Raw genomic sequence first — 23,867 nt, 5'->3', positions numbered from 1 at the left:
GATACGAGTTTTAGATTTGCCTTAAAGGCGAAACGTCTTATATCATCATCATCATCATCATCATACTCAGGCCAACGTCTGTTTTACATAGAGACACCGGTTGTACGACTTTTAAAAATTGACTTCCAATCGAATATATCTGCCCAGGTCTTTATTTATCCCTCCTTCCCTCAACTTCGTTCTTATCATTTCTTCACCTTTTTATTTGGCCTTTCCCTGTGAACCGACCCTGCTACCTCAACTGTTCTACACCTACTAACCCAAGAACTCACACCCATTCTCTCAACGTGGCCCTACTAACAATGTCACCGGTTCTACACACCCTATAGTGTCCAAATTTAATTTTTCTCCAATCACCAGATCTAAACATGTATTTAAAATTAACAGTTCAAATCCATTATATTCTCATATAATTTCTCTCCATGCAACGCATATCCTCAACTCTCACTGACCAGGTTTAATTTTGCCTGCAAATGCTGATAGTTTTACAGGGGATATCCATTGTCTCTTCAGACATTTGCGTGCACAAGATCTGTCAGTAACCTAAAACAATTATTAGATGGATTTTACTCATGGTCACTGTATAATATTTTTATTTATGCGATTAACTGACGGTATATTATATTTACCCTTTTCCTGTGTTCAGCTCATCATATAGGTATAGTTTGCATTCATCTGCTATATAACTATTAAGGACTTGAATGGATTGAAGAGAAGCTAAACTAGGCCACAGATTACAGTAAAAAAAAACAAAAAAAAACAAAACAAAACAAAAGTTGATGGAAAGAGGAGGAGGGGGAGGAAGAGACAAGCGAATACCTACATTAACAATTAACATATGTTTCTTTAAGAAAAGATGTTGGAAATTTTTTTCTTTTTATGTCAAGCAAATAGGATTAGACATGCTGGTTTAGACCACGTGGAGATGTTTTAAGTGTGAAGGCTTTTAATGAAGGTCAAAGGGCATTCGTTGATTAAAAATTCCTGTAGCTGCACTTTGTCTTCAATGTCATCAGGGCCTATTTCTTGTTTATTTATAAAAATAAAATAGACGAAAGGAACGGAGAACACAGAGAGAGAGAGAGAGAGAGAGAGAGAGAGAGAGAGAGAGAGAGAGAGAGAGAGAGAGAGAGGAGAGTATAATATATATATATATATATATATATATATATATATAGAGAGAGAGAGAGAGAGAGAGAGAAGAGTATAGAGATAGCGAGTATATATATATATATATATATATATATATATATATATAGAGAGAGAGAGAGAGAGAGGAGAGTATAAATATATATATATATATATATATATATAGAGAGAGAGAGAGAGAGAGAAGAGTATAGAGATAGAGGGTATATATATATATATATATATATATATATATAGAAAGATAGAGAGAGAGAGAGAGAAAGAGAGAGGAGAGTATGTAGAGAGAGAGAGAGAGAGAGGAGAGTATAAATATATATATATATATATATAGAGAGAGAGAGAGAGAGAAGAGTATAGAGATAGTGAGTATATATATATATATATATATATATATATATATATATATATATATATATATATATAGAGAGAGAGAGAGAGAGAGAGAGAGAGTATATATATATATATAGAGAGAGAGAGAGGAGAATATATATAGAGAGACGAGAGTATATAGAGAGAGAAGAGAGGGAGGGGTGTAATGAACTATGAAAACTATTCTGGGAGTTTGGAGGTATTTTTTCATCTAAGCAATTAAAAAGCAAGAAAAAGAATGAATTTAAAGAAACTGCGAATACAAGTTTTTTTTTATAGTTATCAAAACAATGTCAAGGTCAAATCATGTCATTGTTAAAAAATGTAAAGTATAAAAAGGGCAATTCGAAATTTAAATGTGATAAATTTCAGCGATTATCTTTGAATAGATTCAACACATTTAATCTATTTATAAGATGAAGACAACCTGGTTTATATATATTCTTTTTATATCTATCATCATACTAAACCTGAGTTAATCACCGTTTGTTTCTATATGACTTTTGGCCTCTCTATCTTCTATTATATCATAAAACTCAAATCGTCTTGTTTGGGCTTTGAAACCAGCCGTCTGGTTTACAGCTTCCGGTTTGAAAAATTCTGCGCATACGTAAGTAAACAAAAACAAAACCATGGAAGCCTTTTTTTTCCTTTTACTTTTTTTTTTAAATAGACAATTTTTTTTTGCATTTAAAATATGCAAATAAAAACAAAACTGTAAATTCCTTATGTTTTTTTTTTACATTCACATTTTAAGAATTTCTTTTTGTATTTTTCATTGTAAGTTGAAATTATTTTAAAATAGAAAGAAAACAAATGTTTACGATTTAAAGTCTTTTATATATTCTGTAATTGACAGTTTAAAAGCCATTAAAGTTATTCAGATCATCTTGCCCAGTCGTCGAAACCATTTTAATAAAAAGAAACACATAATAACATCTAACCTTCTTATAACTGGGACATAACAAAACATCGTACAATAAGAAACCGTTACCAAAGGCAATTAAAGTGACACCTCATAGTGAACTGGTTGGTTGAGAAAAAAATAGAAATTAAAACCATTTAACCAGCAAATGCTATTTCTCAGTGTAACTGTAACCAAATGCAATACGAATAACTTCTCTTATGTATTTGTTTTACTTCAGTTTGTATGAACGTCCACACTAAAACTAAACTCTTTTCACCTGTAGTAAGGATTGAAGCTTTTACCCCACCTCCAAGACTGTCATTTAAAATGTGTTTTTTTGACGTAATGGTTAAAGGTGTTGATCAACAATAATTAGGCTTGTCTTGACAACTAAACAATTCAAATGATGCGTATCATCAATCCTCATCTCAGAAGTTCAGAAACTTTCTATGGGATGTGTACGAATTTGAATTAATATGAAAATGAAAACAACTGCAAAGAAGGTAGGCTCCCTCTACTGTGCTAGAAAACTATTAACACCCGAAAGTATCTTGTACCTCTATAAGGCCACCATTCGCCCATGTATGGAGTATTTTTGTTATATTTGGGCGTGTGTCTCGCTCCTGAACAAGGTTCAAAAGAGAGTCGCCAATCTGATAGGTCCTGAACTGTCATCTAAGCTTCAGCCTTTGTCTCATCGATGAAATGTTGCATCCCTCTGCCTGTTCTACAAGTATTTTAATCGTGAATGCTCTGACGAACTGCAAGCACTTGTGCCCCCACGACGTAAACACCCTTGACAAACCCAACAAGCAGCAAAATCTCACCCTCACACAGTAGAGATCCCTAGATGTAAAAGAGCTTTCTACTCCAGTAGTTTCTTCCCCAGAACCACTAGACTTTGGAATTCCATTCCAGGTCCCTGCTTCTCCAGCTGTACTAACATGCAGAAGCTAAAGTGTAACGTGAGCTAACATCTTGCTGCCCAACTCCCTACATAGTATCCCAGTAGCTGTTGCCCCTGATAGTAACCCCCTACACCAAAGTGATAATGTGCCTTGTTTGAAAATGTAATAAAAATAACACAAAAAAAAAAAACTCGACGCTTTTTGCTTTCACAAACTTATACATTTTGAATTCTAACGACTATGTTTTTTTTTGAAATCTTGAAAACCGTGCCTACGTTAAAAGGTACTACGGTATTAATATATATATAATATATATATATATATTAATATAGCGAGATAAGACACTGATAGAATTCAGATGAAAATCCTGATAGATATTACTTGAAGTAACAATTTCAGGGTGATCCTAGCCAAAAACGAAAAGCTCAATATTTAAGAATAGAGCAATATATAAGTTTGGTGGTTACTCCTTCCGATAATGGACTGCCCAGATGGTATCAAATTCGCTCTCCATATAATTATCAACAATCAGTCAAAAAACTATTTTCAATATTTTTGGTGAAAAACAAAATAAGTGTCTATTCACAGCTGAACATTTTGCTAACCGCATTTCATTTCCTCTGATGATATGAGCCTTTATTGAAAATCCATGGATTAAAGAAATTAATATAACCCCTTCTATATATTCCTTTTGTCAAACAATAAATTCTTAATTCAAATATATGTGTGTCTATATGTTGTTTTTTCAGAATTTAAAATTTAACCACCAAACATATATATTAATATATATATATATATATATATATATATATAATGACTTCATTATATATATATATATATATATATATATATATATATATATATATAATGAAGTCATTAATCATCGTTTAAAACAGACCAAACCATTTAAGAGAATAGTCATTGTTAAAGATTACTTGTTTAGAAAATTAATGATAATGATGACAATAACAATTGTTAATTATTTCATATTAATGCGTGCACATAAAAAATACTTAATTATCTTTTTTTTTTAATGTTGCAATTAACGATGGGCCAACAGTAATTATTTGTAATCTAAAATTATTCTTTCGCATTTTTCTATGGCACATTTGTAAATATCTTTTAGGATTTACCAACAACTCATGAGAGTCAAGATCAAACTAAATGGGGAGCAGGCCATATGAATCACAAGTAATGATCTGGTTCTTGTTTATTTTGCAGTGGGAGTAAAGTTCTGTGCAGTTCTAGGAGGTCCATCCTCCCAAGCTTTGCCTTCTCTCTTTGAGAAGGTGTTAGTTTATTGTTAATCGCTTGAGGCACCCTTACTGGGAATATTGACGGGGCTGTCATGGCACATTTTGAAGGTCAGAGTGCCTCCTTCTCATGGGCATTGACTTCTAAATCCAATTTTCCGACCCTGGTGTCAGAGTTCTTGCAGTAAGATAGAACTAACCAACATCCGGGGATAATACTAATACAGAGAGCAACATTGATTTTACAGCACCCTTGATTCCAAAGTCTTGCTGGATTAACCGTTTTGCTAGACTATCTGATTTCAGCATAATTTATCCACACACTAGTCAGACACCTACTGTTGCAATATTTTGGACTTGTAATGGGGTATGATCCCACACAGTCGGACGATTCTATTTATAAACGATGCTGCTAGGAAGTGACGATTCGAATTAATTCACGTTCTGCTACCAACCAATCAGAAACCAGAATTGCTTCATAAATATTAAACCTTTTCTGGAGCAATTTCACATGTTTACTTTTTTCTTCCCCATCTCGACACAGTAAGAATATTTAGAACAACGAACCATCGGAAACTGTTCTGTTTACTGCAAACAAGTCACCTCTCAAGACTTGTTTAGAACAACGAACCATCGGAAACTGTTCTGTCTACTGCAAACAAGTCACCTCTCAAGACTTGTTTAGAACAACGAACCATCGGAAACTGTTCTGTCTACTGCAAACAAGTCACCTCTCAAGACTTGTTTAGAACAACGAACCATCGGAAACTGTTCTGTCTACTGCAAACAAGTCACCTCTCAAGACTTGTTTAGAACAACGAACCATCGGAAACTGTTCTGTCTACTGCAAACAAGTCACCTCTCAAGACTTGTTTAGAACAACGAACCATCGGAAACTGTTCTGTCTACTGCAAACAAGTCACCTCTCAAGACTTGTTTAGAACAACGAACCATCGGAAACTGTTCTGTCTACTGCAAACAAGTCACCTCTCAAGACTTGTTTAGAACAACGAACCATCGGAAACTGTTCTGTCTACTGCAAACAAGTCACCTCTCAAGACTTGTTTAGAACAACGAACCATCGGAAACTGTTCTGTCTACTGCAAACAAGTCACCTCTCAAGACTTGTTTAGAACAACGAACCATCGGAAACTGTTCTGTCTACTGCAAACAAGTCACCTCTCAAGACTTGTTTAGAACAACGAACCATCGGAAACTGTTCTGTCTACTGCAAACAAGTCACCTCTCAAGACTTGTTTAGAACAACGAACCATCGGAAACTGTTCTGTCTACTGCAAACAAGTCACCTCTCAAGACTTGTTTAGAACAACGAACCATCGGAAACTGTTCTGTCTACTGCAAACAAGTCACCTCTCAAGACTTGTTTAGAACAACGAACCATCGGAAACTGTTCTGTCTACTGCAAACAAGTCACCTCTCAAGACTTGTTTAGAACAACGAACCATCGGAAACTGTTCTGTCTACTGCAAACAAGTCACCTCTCAAGACTTGTTTAGAACAACGAACCATCGGAAACTGTTCTGTCTACTGCAAACTAGTCACCTCTCAAGACTTATTTAAAACAACGAACCATCGGAAACTGTTCTGTCTACTGCAAACTAGTCACCTCTCAAGACTTGTTTAAAACAACGAACCATCTGAAACTTATGAAACTAAACATGGCTTATACTTCTAGACCTACCGTGCATCTGAACGACCAGGGATTGACAGAAACTTAAAACAAGCATTAAATGTAAGCGAATAAATATAATGAATCAATATATGAATGTTTTATTTATGTGGCATCAACTGAATAAGTTTTGCTCATGCCAGTCGAAGATACAACCTTGATAATCAGTCCGACAGAATTTAGGACATCTATTATATAAGTCTCACCTGTCTGTTTAAATGTATGTATATATGTTTATATGTCTGCCTAAATCTTTTAATAGAGACGATTGATTTTCATGAGATTGGTATTGTTTTGAAGCTCGAGCCTTCGGACGACAAAATTGGCTCAAAACATTAATTCGTTCACCCTCAACTAGCCACTTTTCTACAAGGAGGGGTTGCTTTTTTTGGCCATATTTTTGAAAGTCTACCCCTTTTTTCGATTGACTAGTCTTAATTTAAACCATCGCCACTTCCGGTTTGGCGATGGATGCAACGGCAAAGACGTCACATTTTTTTTTTTTTCCACATTCTTTTCCTCCTTTTTTATATGTTCGGCAAAGGGTTTTTGGAGAGGGGGGGGCTCCGTGGGCTTACTACTTTTTAGAACTTTTTATATACCGTCTAGATCGTAATATCTAGGATTTGCGAACGCGCGTCATGTCTAGATTTATTTACATCGACTTTTACAAAATTCTCTATTTCGGCCCCTCTCATGTCAGTTCGGCTTTTTCGTATAAATAAAGTGAAACTAAGTTGAAACAGTAACCGTTCCTTGGCTTTCATGCCGGGAACGTCCAGAAAGCAATAAAGCTTTGATCAATGAGGGGGGGGGGAACAAATCCCTTATATCAGACAATTACTATTCAATTTGGAGAATCTGCTTTTTATGGGGAGCTGGTTTTCTCCCCCCCCCCCAACATCTCGGGGAAACAAAACCAGCCAAAGTTGGGTAAACAAACCTCAAAAAACTGCTAATCTATTATATAAAAGGTAAAATGGATGTGTGTGTGTTTGTGTGTCTCACAAAAACTTTTCTCAGACGCATCAGACAGGGTGTTTTAGGGGTGAAAACACCTTTTCAGGCTAATTTTTATTTTTCTCCTAAAATTCAAGGCATCAGTCAGGGGAACAGTTTTTGGCTTGTTTATTTTTTTTATTTATTTATTTTCAATTTATTTTTAATTTATATTTAATCATTATCAGATTACACCATTTGCCTTTAAAAATGAAAGCAAGTTTTTTTTTATTATTTAAGGTGTAAGAGTTATTCCCCCTTTAAGCTACTTCCTGTTTAATTTTCATAGACAAAAATGGATGCTTCCACAAATCCAACATGTGATCCACTTTCAGGAAAATTGTAAGAAGTTAGGATATTTGGTAGATTTTATAGAGCATGGGACTAAACCCTCCATCTGCCAATATTTTTCAACTTGGCAACCCCGGGTTTATACAGCTAGTAGGGTATTAAAAGTCATTTTTAGTTTGAAAAATTTCTTGATTTAATGAATTTCACATTTTTATTGAAGCACGTCTTTACTGACATCTGATTGAATAATCGCTTCAGCATCGTCCGGCTGCTTACATAACTTGCTGGATGATGCTGCTGACAAAATATTGCTGGATATTGGGTTATAAACTACATAAATACACCCCCCTACACTTTTTTTTATTACATCATCAGTTCGTCTCTAATCTCATGACTAAAAGTAATTCTCACACCTACACTGATGATTGCTTAAGCATGAAGCACTAGTGTATGCAGTTATAAAGAATAATTAATTATAATTATCAAGTTCCTTTAAAAATACTTAAGGATGTGCACTGTCTGCAGAATTGTAACTAAGGCCGTCAACTAGAATCTATGCAATATTCACAACTTCTGCTCATACGAACACTCTAAATTGTCAGAACATATTCGCCCAAATTATATATATATATATATATATATATACACACACACACACACACACACACACACACACACACACAGGGGCCAGACAATATTTTTCGGACACTTTGAAAAAAGTACTTCAAGGTGGTTACTAGTGCCAAAAACTTGGGAGATTGTAAGTACGTAGTTGAGGAGTGAAAATTTACTTCTAGTGTAATTATTTTTTTTTTAGTTTGTCTTTGATAATTTTTGTTATTTGTGATTTTTGCGAAAATGACAAAAAATCCTATTTTATTAAGAGCTATGTTCATGTATATGTTGCTGTCATCATTAGAATCAATTATCTGTTCTATTCTACTGGCAAAACAATTCAGTTTAATGCATTCAAAAGAAGTGGTTTGTTTGGCATGGAAGAAGCGGGAAGATGAACTCAGCATCAGAAGGATTGCCATGGATTTGAAGCTGTTGAAATCAAGGGTCGAATACATGCTGAAGACAAACTCCGAGCAGAAAAAGAAGAGAGGACAGAAAAAATCAATTGGTGAGAGGACTGAAAGGAGAATGAAGAGGACTGTGACACGGCTTTTGACATCTGGAGAAAAAGTTACAGCAAGAAAAATGAGGCAGAAATGTGAATTGGATGTAAACGTCCAAACAGTACAAAGAATGCTGTATAGGATTGGTTTGAAGTATGCAAAGGCTAAGAAAAAAAATTACACTAACAAAGAAACACAAAGGAGCAAGACTGGAGAGTGCTAAAAGGTGGTTAACAAAGCATGTTGACTTCAAGAAGGTTATATTTACTGATGAAAAGCGTTTCAAATTTGATGGGCCCAATGGATGGTGTACTTGGTCAAGAAGAGGTGAGCCTGTTGAACTGAACAAATGACAGGTGGGAGGAGGAGGAGTTATGGTTTGGGGTATGATTTTTGCTAATGGAAATATATGGTTGGAGTGGCTGAGACGACAGCAGAACAGCAAAAGCTACAAACAGTTGCTGGATGAGAAAGCCCTACCAAGGATAAAAAGAGATGGGGAATGATTTATTTCTTCAGCAAGACAATTGCAGCATCCATGTGTCAAAATTCATGAAAGAATGGATGGCTAAAGTGAATATGACTACTTTGGAATGGCCTGAAAAAAGCCCAGATCTAAATTTTATGGAAAATGTTTGGCAAATGCTTGTGCAACTTGTCTATGATGGACCTGAAATAACGAAAGAGGCTCAACTATGGGAACGAATACTAGATGCCAAAAAACAACTAATAGAAACACATAGAGATGTTATTGTGCATATGTTTGATCATTATGAAGAGAGATTGATAAAAGTTATTGAGAAGAAAGGTGATATTACAGACTATTAACAGTTTTTCAACAATGTCCGAAAAATAATGTCACGTGTGTTTTGTAAAAAATGATGAAAATTAAATATTTTTCCTTACCTAATCGATTTTCTTCGATTTTTATTGCAGGTATTGTCTTTATATATTTATGTTATTTTATTGAAGGAATTTCGCCACTATGACATTCGGAAGATCGAATACTAAAGTGTCCGAAAAATATTGTCAGGCCCTTGTATAAAGTAGTAGTGTTCGTGTGTGTGTACAACTCTCCTACAGCCTACATAACCGGACCAATCATGACCAAACCTGGCATGATGATAGTCTCCCACATAGGGATGGTGCACATTATTTTTCAAGGTTAAGGCCACAGGTCAAGGTCAAGGTTATAGCCTATGTACATATACTCTCCTACAGCCCACACCACTGGAGCGATCATGACCAAATCTGACATGATGATGATCTCTGACCTAGAGATTGTGCACACCATTTTACAAGGTCAAAGGTTAAGGTATGGGCTTACACGGTTACCCGAGCATACAGCAAAATCCTGTGCAAAGCATGGTTATCTTTGCTAGTAGTAGTATATATATATATATATATATATATATATATATATAATTCCGTGGCAATCATTTAGTGGTACTGAGGTGGGAGTTTAGCAAATGGAGCAAAAGATGGTTTTGTGGCTCGGTTTGAATTTCATGACTGGCAGGAATTGTCATCTCCTACACTGATGATTGCATAAGCAGGAAACACTAGTGTTTGTAAGCATAAAGAATACTAGACACTACCCTCGAGTGTCTAAGGTTTCTCTGTGCAGGAGTTGGTCAGAGAAACCCGACATAAGGATACTTTTTACTACAAGTAAACCCTGACTAAATGTTCAAAATCACATACGGTTCGCTATCCAAATAAGCTCTAGGTGTGGATAATCCTTACTAGGTTTTACGAGGAATGGGGCAGCTTCTACAAACGATGTTACCCCAAGTAATAGCACAAAATTGGATACTCCACCGGACTAGATGAATTTTCGTCCTGGTATCCAGTAAAGCCAAGCAACTTATAACATACTTAAATGGTCAATTGGGGAGAGGAAAATAAATATTCTTAACTGCTTTACTATTCTTACTGTGTTTGAGAGGTTAAGGAGAACTTTAATAGAATATTCGAATACAGTAGAACTCCGGGATACAGCATTAATCTGTTCCGGAATTGGTGAAATCACCATATGGTAGGGCCTAAGCAAAATTTTATACAGTACATATTAAAATTAGTAACGAAATACAGTATATAGTACACATTTATATAATCAAAGTAAGTAAGTATATAATACACATGTATATAATCAAAGTATGTAAGTATATAATACACATGTATATAATCAAATAACACTATAAATACGGTAAAGCGGAGCAAATACTGTAATTAATCAGGGGCCAGCATATCCCAGGGTTCTACTGTATCTATGTATCTCATATAGAGATAAAGTTTTAGCCCCTAGGAAGTGTCCCCTTGATTTCTGATAATTCTGAAGTAAAATGAAACAAGGAGGAAATATATACACTCCGTCAATAAAAGTATATACATTTTTTTTACCGTCATTATATTCAGTTTAACATCCTCATTATGCCGAGTCTCCTGCTAGTGTATATAACAAATACTAAACAAACAGTTCACCAGTAGTTGTACAAAAATAGAAATAGGATTAACAGTGCTATTGATCAAGTTTCAATGCAAAACACTGGTTCATGTCTTTAGGAACGATCAAGAGTAAGGGAGAGAATTCTGTTTTGCAATTTTTTTTTTTTTTTTTTTTTAATATTTTACGTAGCATGCATTAGAGTTTTGATATTGAAATTTGAATTTGCTTCAACTTTTTTCTCCATCAAATTTGTAAAACAAAATAAGTAAACAAACAAATAAAATAAAAAGTCCTTAAAACAGATAATGAGTCAAATCAGTTATTGTGGTGAACCTCAGATTAATTCAGAAGAGACCCACCCAAAATTAGCCTCATCTTATGTACCTTGATTTTTTTTTTCTTTCACTATAAAAGAAATAAACAGAAAGAAAAAATTCTAGCCTGAAGCTCTAGAAAAAAAAAAAAAATCGTAAATAACACACAAAGAAATTAGATGTGAAGCTTTTTTTTTTATCACTTTTTTAAAACTTTCTTCTACTAATCTCTATACAAAATGACAAAAGAAGTTTCTAGGCTTTTAAGGATTAATATTAAGGAAATTTCTCGTATGTCTGCGTTTTTCTAATCACTATGTGACTTACAAAAATATTAATTCGACTAGACTTTTCACCTATGAGAAGCTGGCAAAAAGTTATAGGCTGTTGACTTAGAATGAGTGCTTCATGCCAAGTTGATGATTCAATATGGTGAGAATCCGTAACTTCTAAAACTTTTGTTTATACTTTCCATTATTATTTTAATGGACCATTTTTCATACTTTTATTAATTCATACTGAGTTACACACTCCTTTAATTGCTTTTTTTTTTTAAAATTCAAACAGTACCTGCATGTTATCAACCCAAACCATCACTACCCGCCAGTGAAAGCCAGATTATTTCATTTTCAGCCACTGCCGCCAGTGTCTGCATTTGTTCAGGGACGGCAATGGTCATCAATAACAACCATTGTTTACTTTTTTGCTAGAGATGGGAGAAGCAGACTTCCACCGGGCAACGCTGATTAAGGAGCCCTGCTAGGTCTTTAATATTACTCAATTCAATTTTTTTTAAACTAGACTAACTGTGACCCGTTGGGTCAGTATGTTATATTAGCTATGGAATTAGTGTATAAGCGTGACACTTGTGACGTAAAGAAAATATTTTTTGTGACATAACAGAAACATTTCTATGAAAGTATATTAAAATGAAAAAAGAATATAGATTTCTATTAGTAGTTTTGTTTATAATTGTTTATTTTTGAAAAAAAAAAAACTTACAGTCATTGAATTATAAGTGGTTTGCCATACTTATAGGTAAATGTGCACTGAACAGATACCGTAATACTTCAAGTTAAATTCAAATTTTGATATATCTTTTTTAAATGAAATTGTTAGTTGAAAGTACAGAATAGTTAACACTCTCCCCATGTTATGAATGGCTTTTTAGATAGAAAATGAAAATAAAATGTAACCTTATTTTATTTATTTTAAACACTCATGACCCATTCGGTCAAATATTTAATTTATATGTTACTAATAAGGTCAATAAAACTAATTAAGACAATGCGGAAATGAACGATGTAAAAAAAAAAAAACAACAAAGTATTAACAATTGTTTATTTGGATAATGTAAACGCAAAAAAAAACAAAAAAAAAAACAATTGGGACGCTAAAAACGTACACAGTAAAACAATACATTTTATTGTCGAGTTGATTATTTACGCTGTTATGGGAAAATGAATGATGTAAAAAAAAAAAAAAGCAGAAAGTATTAACAATTGTTTATTTGAATAAATTAAACGTGAAAAAAAAAAAAAAAAAACAATTGGAACCTTAAAACTTACACAGTAAAACAATGTTTTATTGTCGAGATGATTATTTATTTACGCTATGGTTTTGTTTGTGTACGCATGCGCAACCGGAAGTCGTAAACCGGATGTTGGGTTACAACCCCCACCCACCGTTACAAGATCTTTTGAGTTTTATAATTATATAGATAGATATTCTGACGAATTTTTATCGGACATAAAGAATCACGATTGTGTTGGCATCTTCCATATGTTTATGGTAAGCTGTCGGAAAAACAGAAGAATAAAGTTGATGTGATTAGCTGATCAACAATCAGTTGTCAGCAGACAACGAAATTGTTTCCGTTTGTGGGAAAAACATTTTCCGATTCATTTTATGAAAAAAGATTTTTAAAAATTGCTTTTTATCAAAGATGTTTCTATGAAAAAAAAAAAAAATGTTTTCGTTAAGAAAAAAATTTGAAACTTTTCTTTAAAAAACTTCTTAGATACTTTACAAAAATTAAAAACTTTTTAATCCTAGATGTTTCTATGAAAAACAAAGTTTTTGGTCCAAAAATTTTTTATCGAAACTTAAAAAAAAAAAAAAATTCATAGATATGAGAGAAAAAAAAACAAACTTGATGTCCATGCTTTCGTTTTTGTTTTTGTTTTTTTTAAATATTTCTTTGAAAAATTATTTCTTTTGTTACAAAAAAAGATTTCTTAAAAATAAAAACATGTCCACATACTCAAACTTATGACAGGCTTTATCTCCTTGTGTTAAAGTTTTGTTTTCAGCATTTTGAATTTAACATCTTGATGAAATGATATAGTTTAACTTGAAAAATCCTAATTAAAAAAAAAAAAGAAAAAAAAAAAAAAGAAAAAGTACTGATCCAGAACTTGACCCAAGGTCACGCTGCCATTTTCTGATAGTTTACGGTAAGCTGCAAGAAAAGCTCATGCGATTAGCTGGCAGCAGATGACAAGTGTCAATTCAATCGATTTGTCGAAACAAGAAAATTAATTATTCTGAATCTTTGAGAGGATTGGTTATTCATATTTGGATTGAGTGAAAATGACACTCAAGATGAGATAAGTAGTCCGAAGAATTTATAAAACCAATACTCTTCTAAAAAAATTCAGAAACATAATATTAATTCGGTATGCACCTGAAATACAAAAATGGAAATACATTAAAAAAAAAAACTCTACAAAATGAAACTGAAGATAAGAACAGTAATTTAAGCAACCCAAATATGAAACAAGCCGAGCATGCGAGGTCCCCCTCCACGAGTGAAACATTTACTTTAACCATGACTAATGTTTGTGTAAAAGTTCACAACAATCCAAGGCGTGGTTATTGAGAAGAGTGTAATGAATGGATGAACGATTTGGGAGCAAGTTTACTCCTATAATGCCCCCTAGGAATTATAGGGGTAAAAAGAGTTATCCCAGAAAATCTGTTGTGGAAAAAATTTACTTTCACCATGGCTAATGTTTTTGCAAAATTAAAAAACAATCAAAGACATTGTTATTGAGAAAAAGGCGAAAAAAGAAAAAGATAAATGGGGGTAAAAAAAATTACTTAGAAATATTTGTTGAAAGATTTTTTTTTTTAAATATCCTTTCATATAATTAAACATACTGTAAATTTTATCTTGCGTTAAATTTTTACTTTCAGCATTTTGAATGAATTTATCGTCTGGCAGTGTTTGCATCAGCTTTTTCTAACAGACTGATGAAAGATGCAACCTTAGGTCAAGTTCTGGATCAATACCCAATCACTCTAAACACACCAGAAGAAGATGCGGAAACAATACTTACTGGTCTACAAATCCTTCCAATTCGTCAGCTTGTTCGGCCAAGGTGGCTTCCAAGTCCAAATAATTTCCATATTCGCTGACACCAGTTCGGTATCTAAAAATCTGTAAGGCACAATCATCCAACTGGAAAGAGAAAAATGGGGGAAAAAAATGAAGGCAATCAGTAAAACGAGTAAAAAAGAATTATGGAAGATAAAATGTGAAAAGAAGAACAGAATTTTGCATAAGAGTTTCACACATGGTCATCTAATATCGGTATTATACTAAATGTGAGTTATCAAAATTTGTTTCATTAAGTTCATATATATATATATATATTAGTTCTGGGATTGAGTTATGTTTAGAAAAATTGTTTTAACAGTTCTAATTAAAAGAATCAGAATCAGAAAGCGAGAATTAGAGAGAGAAGGCAGAGTGAATCAGAGAGAGAGAGAGAGAGAGAGAGAGGGGGCAGAGTGAATCAGAGAGAGGGGAAGAGTGAATCAGAGAGAGGGGAAGAGTGAATCAGAGAGAGGGGAAGAGTGAATCAGAGAGAGGGGAAGAGTGAATCAGAGAGAGGGGAAGAGTGAATCAGAATATAAGAGAGAAAGAGAGAGAGAGAGAGTCAAAGAAAGAAGCAAAATAACGAGAGAGAAAAAGAATTCGGAGAGAATAAGAGAAAACTATTCTTAAATGCAATATCCGCCATCTTTTCAAGATAATGGTCTGCTTTATTCATAAACAGTTTTGATATCTTTGAATCAGATGGCCGCATCTGATCGGCAAACAAAAGGCTTCTTTCAATAAAGAACTAGAAAAACCATTGCTCATTTCCGTTAATGTCAGTCCATAAACATTAAACAAATAGCATGGGTGCATCACTGGCATAATGGATGCCAACAGAGATTATGAAACTGACAAAAAAAAAAACAAAAAAAAAAACGTTAAAATCCAGTCAAATCTATCACATTCATTCACACAATAGAATCGGGAAAAGATACAAACGCTTCCCTCCCTAGTGATGTGTACAAATGTTATTTGCTGTGGATATTGTTTTAAGCATTAAAATAATCGAAAAAGAGTTGATATGGCACAAACAAACAACACGTGGAATCCTATTTTCGTCACCTAAATTACTGATAATGGAATAAGATGAAGTGGATTTTGGCACTATTTTCAAACAATGTATTGTTACTTGAAACCATGGTTTAGTATACACAATCATCCAGTAACAGACTGTTTTGTTGTATCACAGCTCGTTAACGTAGCTAGACCTAAAACCAAGCTCCTATTTTTACATCATCAACGCTCTGATCCCCATCTGGCATCAATTGAAATGGATGGCTCTCATCTAGGAGAGACTCCATATTTTGATAAGCTTCTGGGATTGACCTTTACTCCTGACCTGAAATGGAACATGTATATCAAGTCTGTTGCCAAGGTCGCTGGAAAAATGGTAGGATCCTTCTACTGCTCCAGAAGATATCCCACTACTGATGCAATTCTCTAAATAAAAGCCAAGTACGTCCAAGGATGCTGCCACATCTGGGCAGGAGCTGCTAAAAACAGTCTATCCTGCCTTGACAGAGTGCAAAATAGACTTCGTAGCCTAGTGGGAGATGCCTTTTTCTCTTCCCTGCAACCTCTCTTCCACAGAAGAGACGTTGCGAGCCTGTCTTTGTTTTATCGTTACTTCCATGGAAAGTGCTCATCTGAGCTCCAATCCCTGGTCCCCCCTCGCCAATCTTTCACGATAAACACCAGTCTAGCTGAAACCACTGTCAAAATTTTCCCCACTCTTTAACTGTACCAAAACCAAAACATAGATTCCATGAACAAAGCTTCTTTCTTAGAAGTGCACACTAGTGGAACTCTCTTCCGTCTGCCTGTTTACCACCTGACTACAACTTGGATGCCTTCAAGTCCAATATAAACAAATTCCTGATAAACCGGGCCCCTTATCAAATCTCCAATACTAATGATTACTACGATACTATCCCATTTATTACTGAAATCACAACTCTATAATAATATATACTAAATCTGGACAAATGAAAATATATTTAAGTGTATTTTATACCTGGTCAAAGCTAAACCCTCCAGCCCTACCCTGCTAGTCTAATTTATAAACCGCACTCAGAAAGACACCCATTTATTTGAATATATTTTGTTACATTTATGTTGTTCTTGTTACTTACACAAAAAGTTTTGTGTAAATAGAAAAAAGTTGTTTTTAATCCTTGAAAGTTTTGTAAATATTTAATATTAAAGAAAACGTTTTGTAAATATATATATATATATATATATATATTTTTTTTCTTTTAAATCTTTAAAAGTTTTGTAAATATATTTTAAAAAAATCTTGCTCGCGAACATTCGAATATGTCTGCTATTTGACCTATTTACAAGTTTACAAACAACTAACGGCAATGTCAAGGTTGAACAACCGGTGCCCCTTGAATTGTTCGTTTATTGTTGTCGTCTGCTACGAGGTATCTAATCTTTACTTGATCCATTAAAATATAATATTATGCATATTTTACGACCGGGCAACGTCGGGCAGCCTGGTAGTATAATACATATTTATAAAGCCCCAATTTATTACGGATATGAACCTTTAAAAAGGACTATTCTCGACTGATGAGGTCTCTGGTTATTCGTAAATGTTGACCGAAATATTTTTATGATTATATAGCGATATAAAAAGGGTTTACATAAATCCATAAAAATGTAAATCTTGCTCTATTTATTATTGAGCACTCTTGTATAAACCTCGTTAAATTCATTGTTTTTTTTGTTTTTTTCATTTTGAATATATTAAATCTGGGATAATTATTTGACAAAACATTTGCAACAAATACTAGTCTAGCTGCAACAACTATCAATGATTTCTATTACTCTATCTACTTTATCAGTAGCTAAAATTAAACGAAAATTCCACAAGCAAAGTTTCTTTCCTGGAACTATCCGTTTTGTGGAACACAATACTGTGGAGCTGCTTCCTAGCTGACTATACCATAGTAATCTTCAAATCTAATGGAAATAAATTCTTATTGAGCTGTCGTCTTAAATAATTATATCCTACCCAAGTTTCCAGCACTGTTGACCCTGGTCACTACTAAAATGGGTGACCATTTGGGAATTCCAAGTGCTGTATGTGCTCTCCGCTTATCTCGGCATTGCTTCAAATCAGTCTTCGGCCTTTTCTTGCTATTGGACCCAAGCAGTGCCGATTCAGAAAAAGTGTGGGGGTTGGGATTGCGCAACCTGTGCCTCACAATTACATGCACAGCTACCCTTACAGGAATGTCCATTGTCTGTTGGCATTGATCCAAGTTCCACCATTACTGATCATATTGGTGTTGTCTCCATAGACTGAGAGACTCATGAATCCTTATTCTCAAGTGATAAGCGGTGACCCCTCGTGAAGAAAAAACAAAAAACTACTAGGTTAGTAGGTTTTCATAAATTTGGGGTTTTGTAGCCCCCCCCCCACACACACACTCCCCATTTCTTTGTAAGTTTTGCTTTATCTCTGAGTCAGAAACGGTGCCACTTAGCTGCGACCATTATTCCTTCCGTGTTCTAGTTTGGCTTCTTCTGCGGGTATTCTGTTCTGCGTGCACGGACACACTCAAGATGGAAGAAGAAAGGAAAAGGAGAAAGAGAAATAAGAAAGAAATACTTCAAAAGTACAAGAAAAAAAAAGAGAAATGAAAAAAGAGAAATGAAAAAAGAGAAAAGAAAAAGAAAAACGAGAAAAGAAAGAAAAAAAGAAAAAAGAAAAAAAAAGAAAAAAGAAAAAAGAAAAAAGAAAGAAAAAGAGAAAAAATAAAAAAGGAGAAAAAAGAGAAGAGAAAAAAGAAAGAAAAAGAGAAAAAAGAAACAGAAAAAAGAGAAAAGGAAGAGAAAAAGAAGAAAGAAAAAAGAGAAAAAAGAGAAAAAGAGAAAAAGAGAAAAAGAAAGAGAAAAAGAAAGAAAAAAGAGAAAAGAAAAAGAAAAGAGAAAAGAAAAAGAAAAGAGAAAAGAAAGAAAAAAGAGAAAAGAAAGAGAGAGAAAAGAAAGAGAGAGAAAAGAAAGAGAGAGAAAAGAGAGAGAAAAGAGAGAGAAAAGAAAGAGAAAGAGAAAGAGAAAAGAAAGAGAAAGAGAAAAGAAAGAGAAAGAGAAAAGAAAGAGAAAGAGAAAAGAAAAAGAAAGAGAAAAGAAAGAGAAAAGAGAAAGAGAAAGAGAAAAGAGAAAGAAAAGAGAAAAGAAAGAGAAAAGAAAAAGAAAAGAGAAAAGAGAAAAGAAAGAGAAAAGAAAGAGAAAAGAAAGAGAAAAGAAAGAGAAAAGAAAGAAAAGAAAGAGAAAAAGAGAAAAGAAAAAAGAGAAAAGAAAAAAGAAAAAAGAGAAAAGAAAAAAGAAAGAAAAAAGAAAAGAAAAAGAGAAAAGAAAAGAAAAAAGAGGAAGGAAAAAGAAAAAGAGAAAAGAAAAAAGGCCATAATATTTCTAGAACAAATCTGTCCATACTCCTCTAGAAAAATATTTATTATCGTATTATTTTGCATGAACACACACACACAAATATATAATATGAACAAATTTAGCATATCCAGTGTTGCCACCATGTAAATTTGTTCATATATATCTTGCTCTTTTTTACTGAGCACTCTTAATAACCTCGGTAGATTCATTAGTTATCACTCTTGAATACCTTTAACCTGGTATGGAAATATATATTGTTAACTGATGTTCTAGTTCAGCTTCTTTGCTGCTGTTCTGTTCAGCCTGCACGTTTGACCCCCGCCCCCCTTAAAAAACTTTATCGGGAATATATGTTAAAGGAGGCGACAAACTCAACGAGGGAGGAAGAAGAAAGGAAAGGAGAAAGAGAGACAAGGAAATACCACTTCAAAAGTTCAAGAAAAAAATTATCTGAAAAAACAAAAAAAAAAATTCTAGAACAAATCTTTTATAATTTAAGCTCTGCCCTACTCTTCCAGTCATACTAAAAGAAAAACCTCTATCATCGTATTTTGCATAAACAGACACTATATATATATATATATATATATATATATATATATAGTCTTTGAAGTTTTTAACATTTGAAACCACACAAAAAATTATTTTTTATCATTCATCAAAAAAAAAACATCTAGTCAGTAAGTCATTTAATCACCTGCAATCACTGCATCAACTCTCAAATTTACTATAATACCAATTTTTATATTTTTTAAGGGATCATCAGTTGTTTACCATGAAACACTGTTTCGGGGATTTAAAAACAAAACAGTGTATTACATCATGGCTCCCCAGCAGTGTTGATCAAACACCACCACCCTTAATCTTAGGAAGAAGACAAGTTACAAAAATTTTTTTTCCCCAATTTCCTATTCTTAATTGTAATTACTAACCTTTTCATAGTATAAAAATGAATTTCTTACCTGTGCGATTTATATATATCCGAAACAGCTACATGATAAGCAGCTGATGATCCCCGTTTTCTATTTACAAAATTTTAGTTAAGGTTTTCTCTTTTCATCCTCATGTAGTTAAATTCTATTTTAAAATTGAAGACTTTTGCGAAATCGGTTTATGCAAATGCTAAGTCTATTTCTATTTAACGATTTTAGTAAAGGCTTTTTTTATTCTTCCGTATATAAATGAATTCTCTTTTGTCATTATAAACTTTTTAGAAGTCGGATTATGTAGGTGCTAAGTCTGCGACAGGTTATATATATATATATATTTTTTTTTTTCCTTCCGGGAATTTAAACTGCATTCTTTATTTTTATTTTTGCATTTTTTTTTTTTTTTATTCAAAGTTGACTATTTTAAAAAACTGATTACATATAATAATAGATGTATCGAGAATCAGGAATGGGTAGTTTCGATCTGGCAGAACGGTGGTTCATTAAAATTGTGGGGTCTACGATCGCGCCTGGCCCCCAAAGTATGGAAAAAAAACCTTTACAAGGGTTTTTGATAGAGATGTACATAAGAATACTTTGATTAGTATGTTTCAACTTAAATAGGGATGGTATAAAATTGTGGGGTCTGCGTTCGCGCCTGTACTCCATGGAAATATGGCACAAACTTTAACAAAGACATTTCATATCTATTTGTGTAAGTATACTTTGATCATTATGTTTCAGTTTGAAGAAATATGGTATAATAAAATTATTGGGTGTTCGTTCGCGCCTGACCTCCATAGAATGTAAATATGTCACAAAGTTTAACAAGGTTTTTTAAAAGGGGTAAGGGTCCACAATAACACCTTAACTTTAATCTTAATTCACGTTAGCTTTTATTTATTTTTTTGTGTCGAATAAATTCACTTCATAAATCAAATTAACGTTCTTATTAAAGTGAAAGCAAAAAAAAAAAAAAAAGTCGGAACTTTAGACAATTCTCGACACAAATTTTGCATAACTTTTTTTCCTTCTCCACTTGCACGTGGCACTCTTTCGAAAATAGATAAATAGATAAATAATAAAAAATAAGAACGTTACTTGTTATCGCGTCAAAAGAAGGAAAAATCCTGCTCACGTGATTACGTGTCTTTTTAAAAACAATAACAAACTTTTTATTTTATTTATATATCTGTTTAAGCTTTTTTTTGTCAGTGTACTAGAAGGAATTCAGCTGATTACAACCCTTTCTGCGTGTTCTTTACATTACAATAGTATAACCCTGAATCTGACGGCGCAATACTACACCGTTCAATACTGTAAAACTGAAAGGAAGCTGTTCTGCTTGAAAAGGGCGACATTTTCTTCTTATTCATATCGATTCTTTGCTTTAAAAAACTAAAGTAATTACGTGTTTACTTTTTTAATATCCCATTTTGCTGTTTCGGATTATTTTACTAAAGTAAGTAAAGCTTCATTATTTTTCAAAACTGTTTTTGTTTCTTTGTTTTTCGATATTTCGTCAATATTATTTAGTAAGAGTGTTGGCAGAAAAGCCAACAAATGACCACCCGAAAAAATAAATATACAAGAAATAAATGTTACCATAGTCAATAAAAGTTCAGCTCATGTTTTTTGTTGTTTTGAAATAGTTTTTAATGCTCTTTACTTTAAATAATTTCAGCGAACCGAAATTAAAACGAAATTTGAGGCGATAACTACTTAAATGAATTTTTATATAAACTACATATGCCATAATCGAATATTCCTCAAGCACAAAATAACGAAAACATTAAAATATGTTTATAAATATTCCTTAAGTTGACGGAACTCTCTTAAATTGTTAACACAGAATGTTCAGGTGCCCCTCCAAATTGAAAACAGGGCTCTCCATTTCAAAGTCGCTGCCATTTTGATTTTTTTTTAAACCGGTTCATGAATTAAAAAAAAAAAAAATTACAAACTACTTAAAAATACAAACCAATGAACTTTTCTACCATAAAAGTAACTTTTATTGACTATGGTAACATTTATTTCTTGTATATTTATATTATTATATATAATATTTTCTCTTTGTAAGGAAACATCATTTTGTTGGTCACTCTTGGCTACGAATGGAAACAAAGTTGATATAAAAAAATATATTTTCGCGAAAATTATCTTTACTTTCATTATATTTTGCTTAGGATAAAATTTTTGAGTATCAAAACCTATCTCTTTACAACCCCCTCCTTTTCATAATTTATCATACTTTCATCAATCACAGTCCATTTTCTGTAGACGGTTTTTGAACCTCAGTAAACAGTTGGAAAGTTTATTTGATTTATTTATTTTCCTTGGAATGAAAAATGATTTGATGAAGAAAAAAAAATATTGATAAAAGAACTGACTGCCTTTGAAACACTGTTCCACTGACCTGCTTCCCGGTTGAATACAACATGGTAGCCTTCAAATCTAATGTAAACAAGTTCTTGTTGAGCCGTCCCCATAAATAATCGAAATCTACCCAATTTGCACCATTAGTGATTACTACACTAACACCTTATAGTCATTAACCTTTACCTTCGAGTGGCCTTCGGACCTTGATAAGTAACGAATCCCAAGTGAAAAAAAAAATTAAATAAAAACATAGAAAAATGGAGATATGTAAAGTCCGCGAAACATAAAAATAAAGAAACAATTACTTGTTGCAATGTTTATACCCCCCCCCCATACACACAGAAAAATAAAAACAATTGAATTCAAAAACCCACGCGGAGACGCCATTTTATGCTGCCATTTTGCACACACACATCTCCACTCTTTAATAAAAGTCACTTTGTGTGTGTGTGTGTAAAATATGTTTAAGTGTATTGTACTACCAGGCAATGTCGGGCGTCCGACTAGTATATATATATATATATATATATATATATATATATATATATATATATATAAAGAGATAGAGGTGTATGTAACCGTTGCAAATACATATCTCCATTCTCATCCACAAAATGCACTGCATCTGCCGCACCTAAAAATTTGCCAACTTTTAAAAATCTCTTCAGTTCAGTTCGTAATGCGATTCCACAGAGATCATCATAAGATATGGAATTTCAAAGAGAACCTTGCAATCAAAAGGACAAGCCTTGGATTTTGGTGACAAAAAGCCTAGTGAAAATGCAGGCAGGAAATGCCAGAAGACACTCAGAAAATTTACAAAAATCAGAAAATAAAATTAAAAAAAAAAAATGATATCAATTTTGACAATGTGTTGGTTTTATTATGTTAATTCGTCTGTGCAAGTCTTTTTTTTTTTTTTTTTTTTTTTTTTTTTTTTACACAGTGATCGCCACTTATCAAGGCCCGGAAGCCACTCACGGATAAGGGTTATTGCAAGTACATTACGTTAGTGTGGAGATTTGATGAAGTGTTTACTTAAGGGGGCGGTTCATTAGGAATTTGTTAACATTGGACTTGAAGACATCCAAGTTGTAGTTCGGTGGGAAGCAGGCAGACGGAACAGAGTTCCACAGGCATGCAGTTCTAAGAAAGAAGCTTTGTTGATGGAATCCGCGTTTTGATTTAGGCACAGATATAGAGTGGGGGAAATTTTTCACAGTGGATTCAGCTAGACGGGTGTTTTTCGTGAAAGATTGGCGATGAGGGACCAGTTTCTTTGGTTCTCATTTTATGGTTTTGTAGACAGATGTGTACAATAGGTAA

General features: G+C 33.3%; 1 protein-coding gene across 26 annotated transcripts in view; it reads right to left on the bottom strand.

The window, feature by feature from the left end:
* LOC145297783 (FH1/FH2 domain-containing protein 3-like) overlaps positions 1–23,867 on the bottom strand; it is a 760,653-nt gene that overhangs the window by 150,523 nt on the left and 586,263 nt on the right. For all 26 annotated transcript variants that reach the window (XM_080144059.1, XM_080144067.1, XM_080144064.1 and 23 more), the window contains one exon: positions 14,792–14,913. In XM_080144059.1, coding sequence (XP_080000185.1) covers positions 14,792–14,913 — 122 coding nt within the window. The remainder of the gene's footprint in view (positions 1–14,791; positions 14,914–23,867) is intronic.

The sequence above is a fragment of the Euprymna scolopes genome, chromosome 18 (genome assembly GCF_053919585.1).
Source record: "Euprymna scolopes isolate OS-2025 chromosome 18, ASM5391958v1, whole genome shotgun sequence".
NCBI classification, from domain to species: domain Eukaryota; kingdom Metazoa; phylum Mollusca; class Cephalopoda; order Sepiida; family Sepiolidae; genus Euprymna; species Euprymna scolopes.
This window is presented reverse-complemented; position numbering and strand designations above follow the sequence as displayed.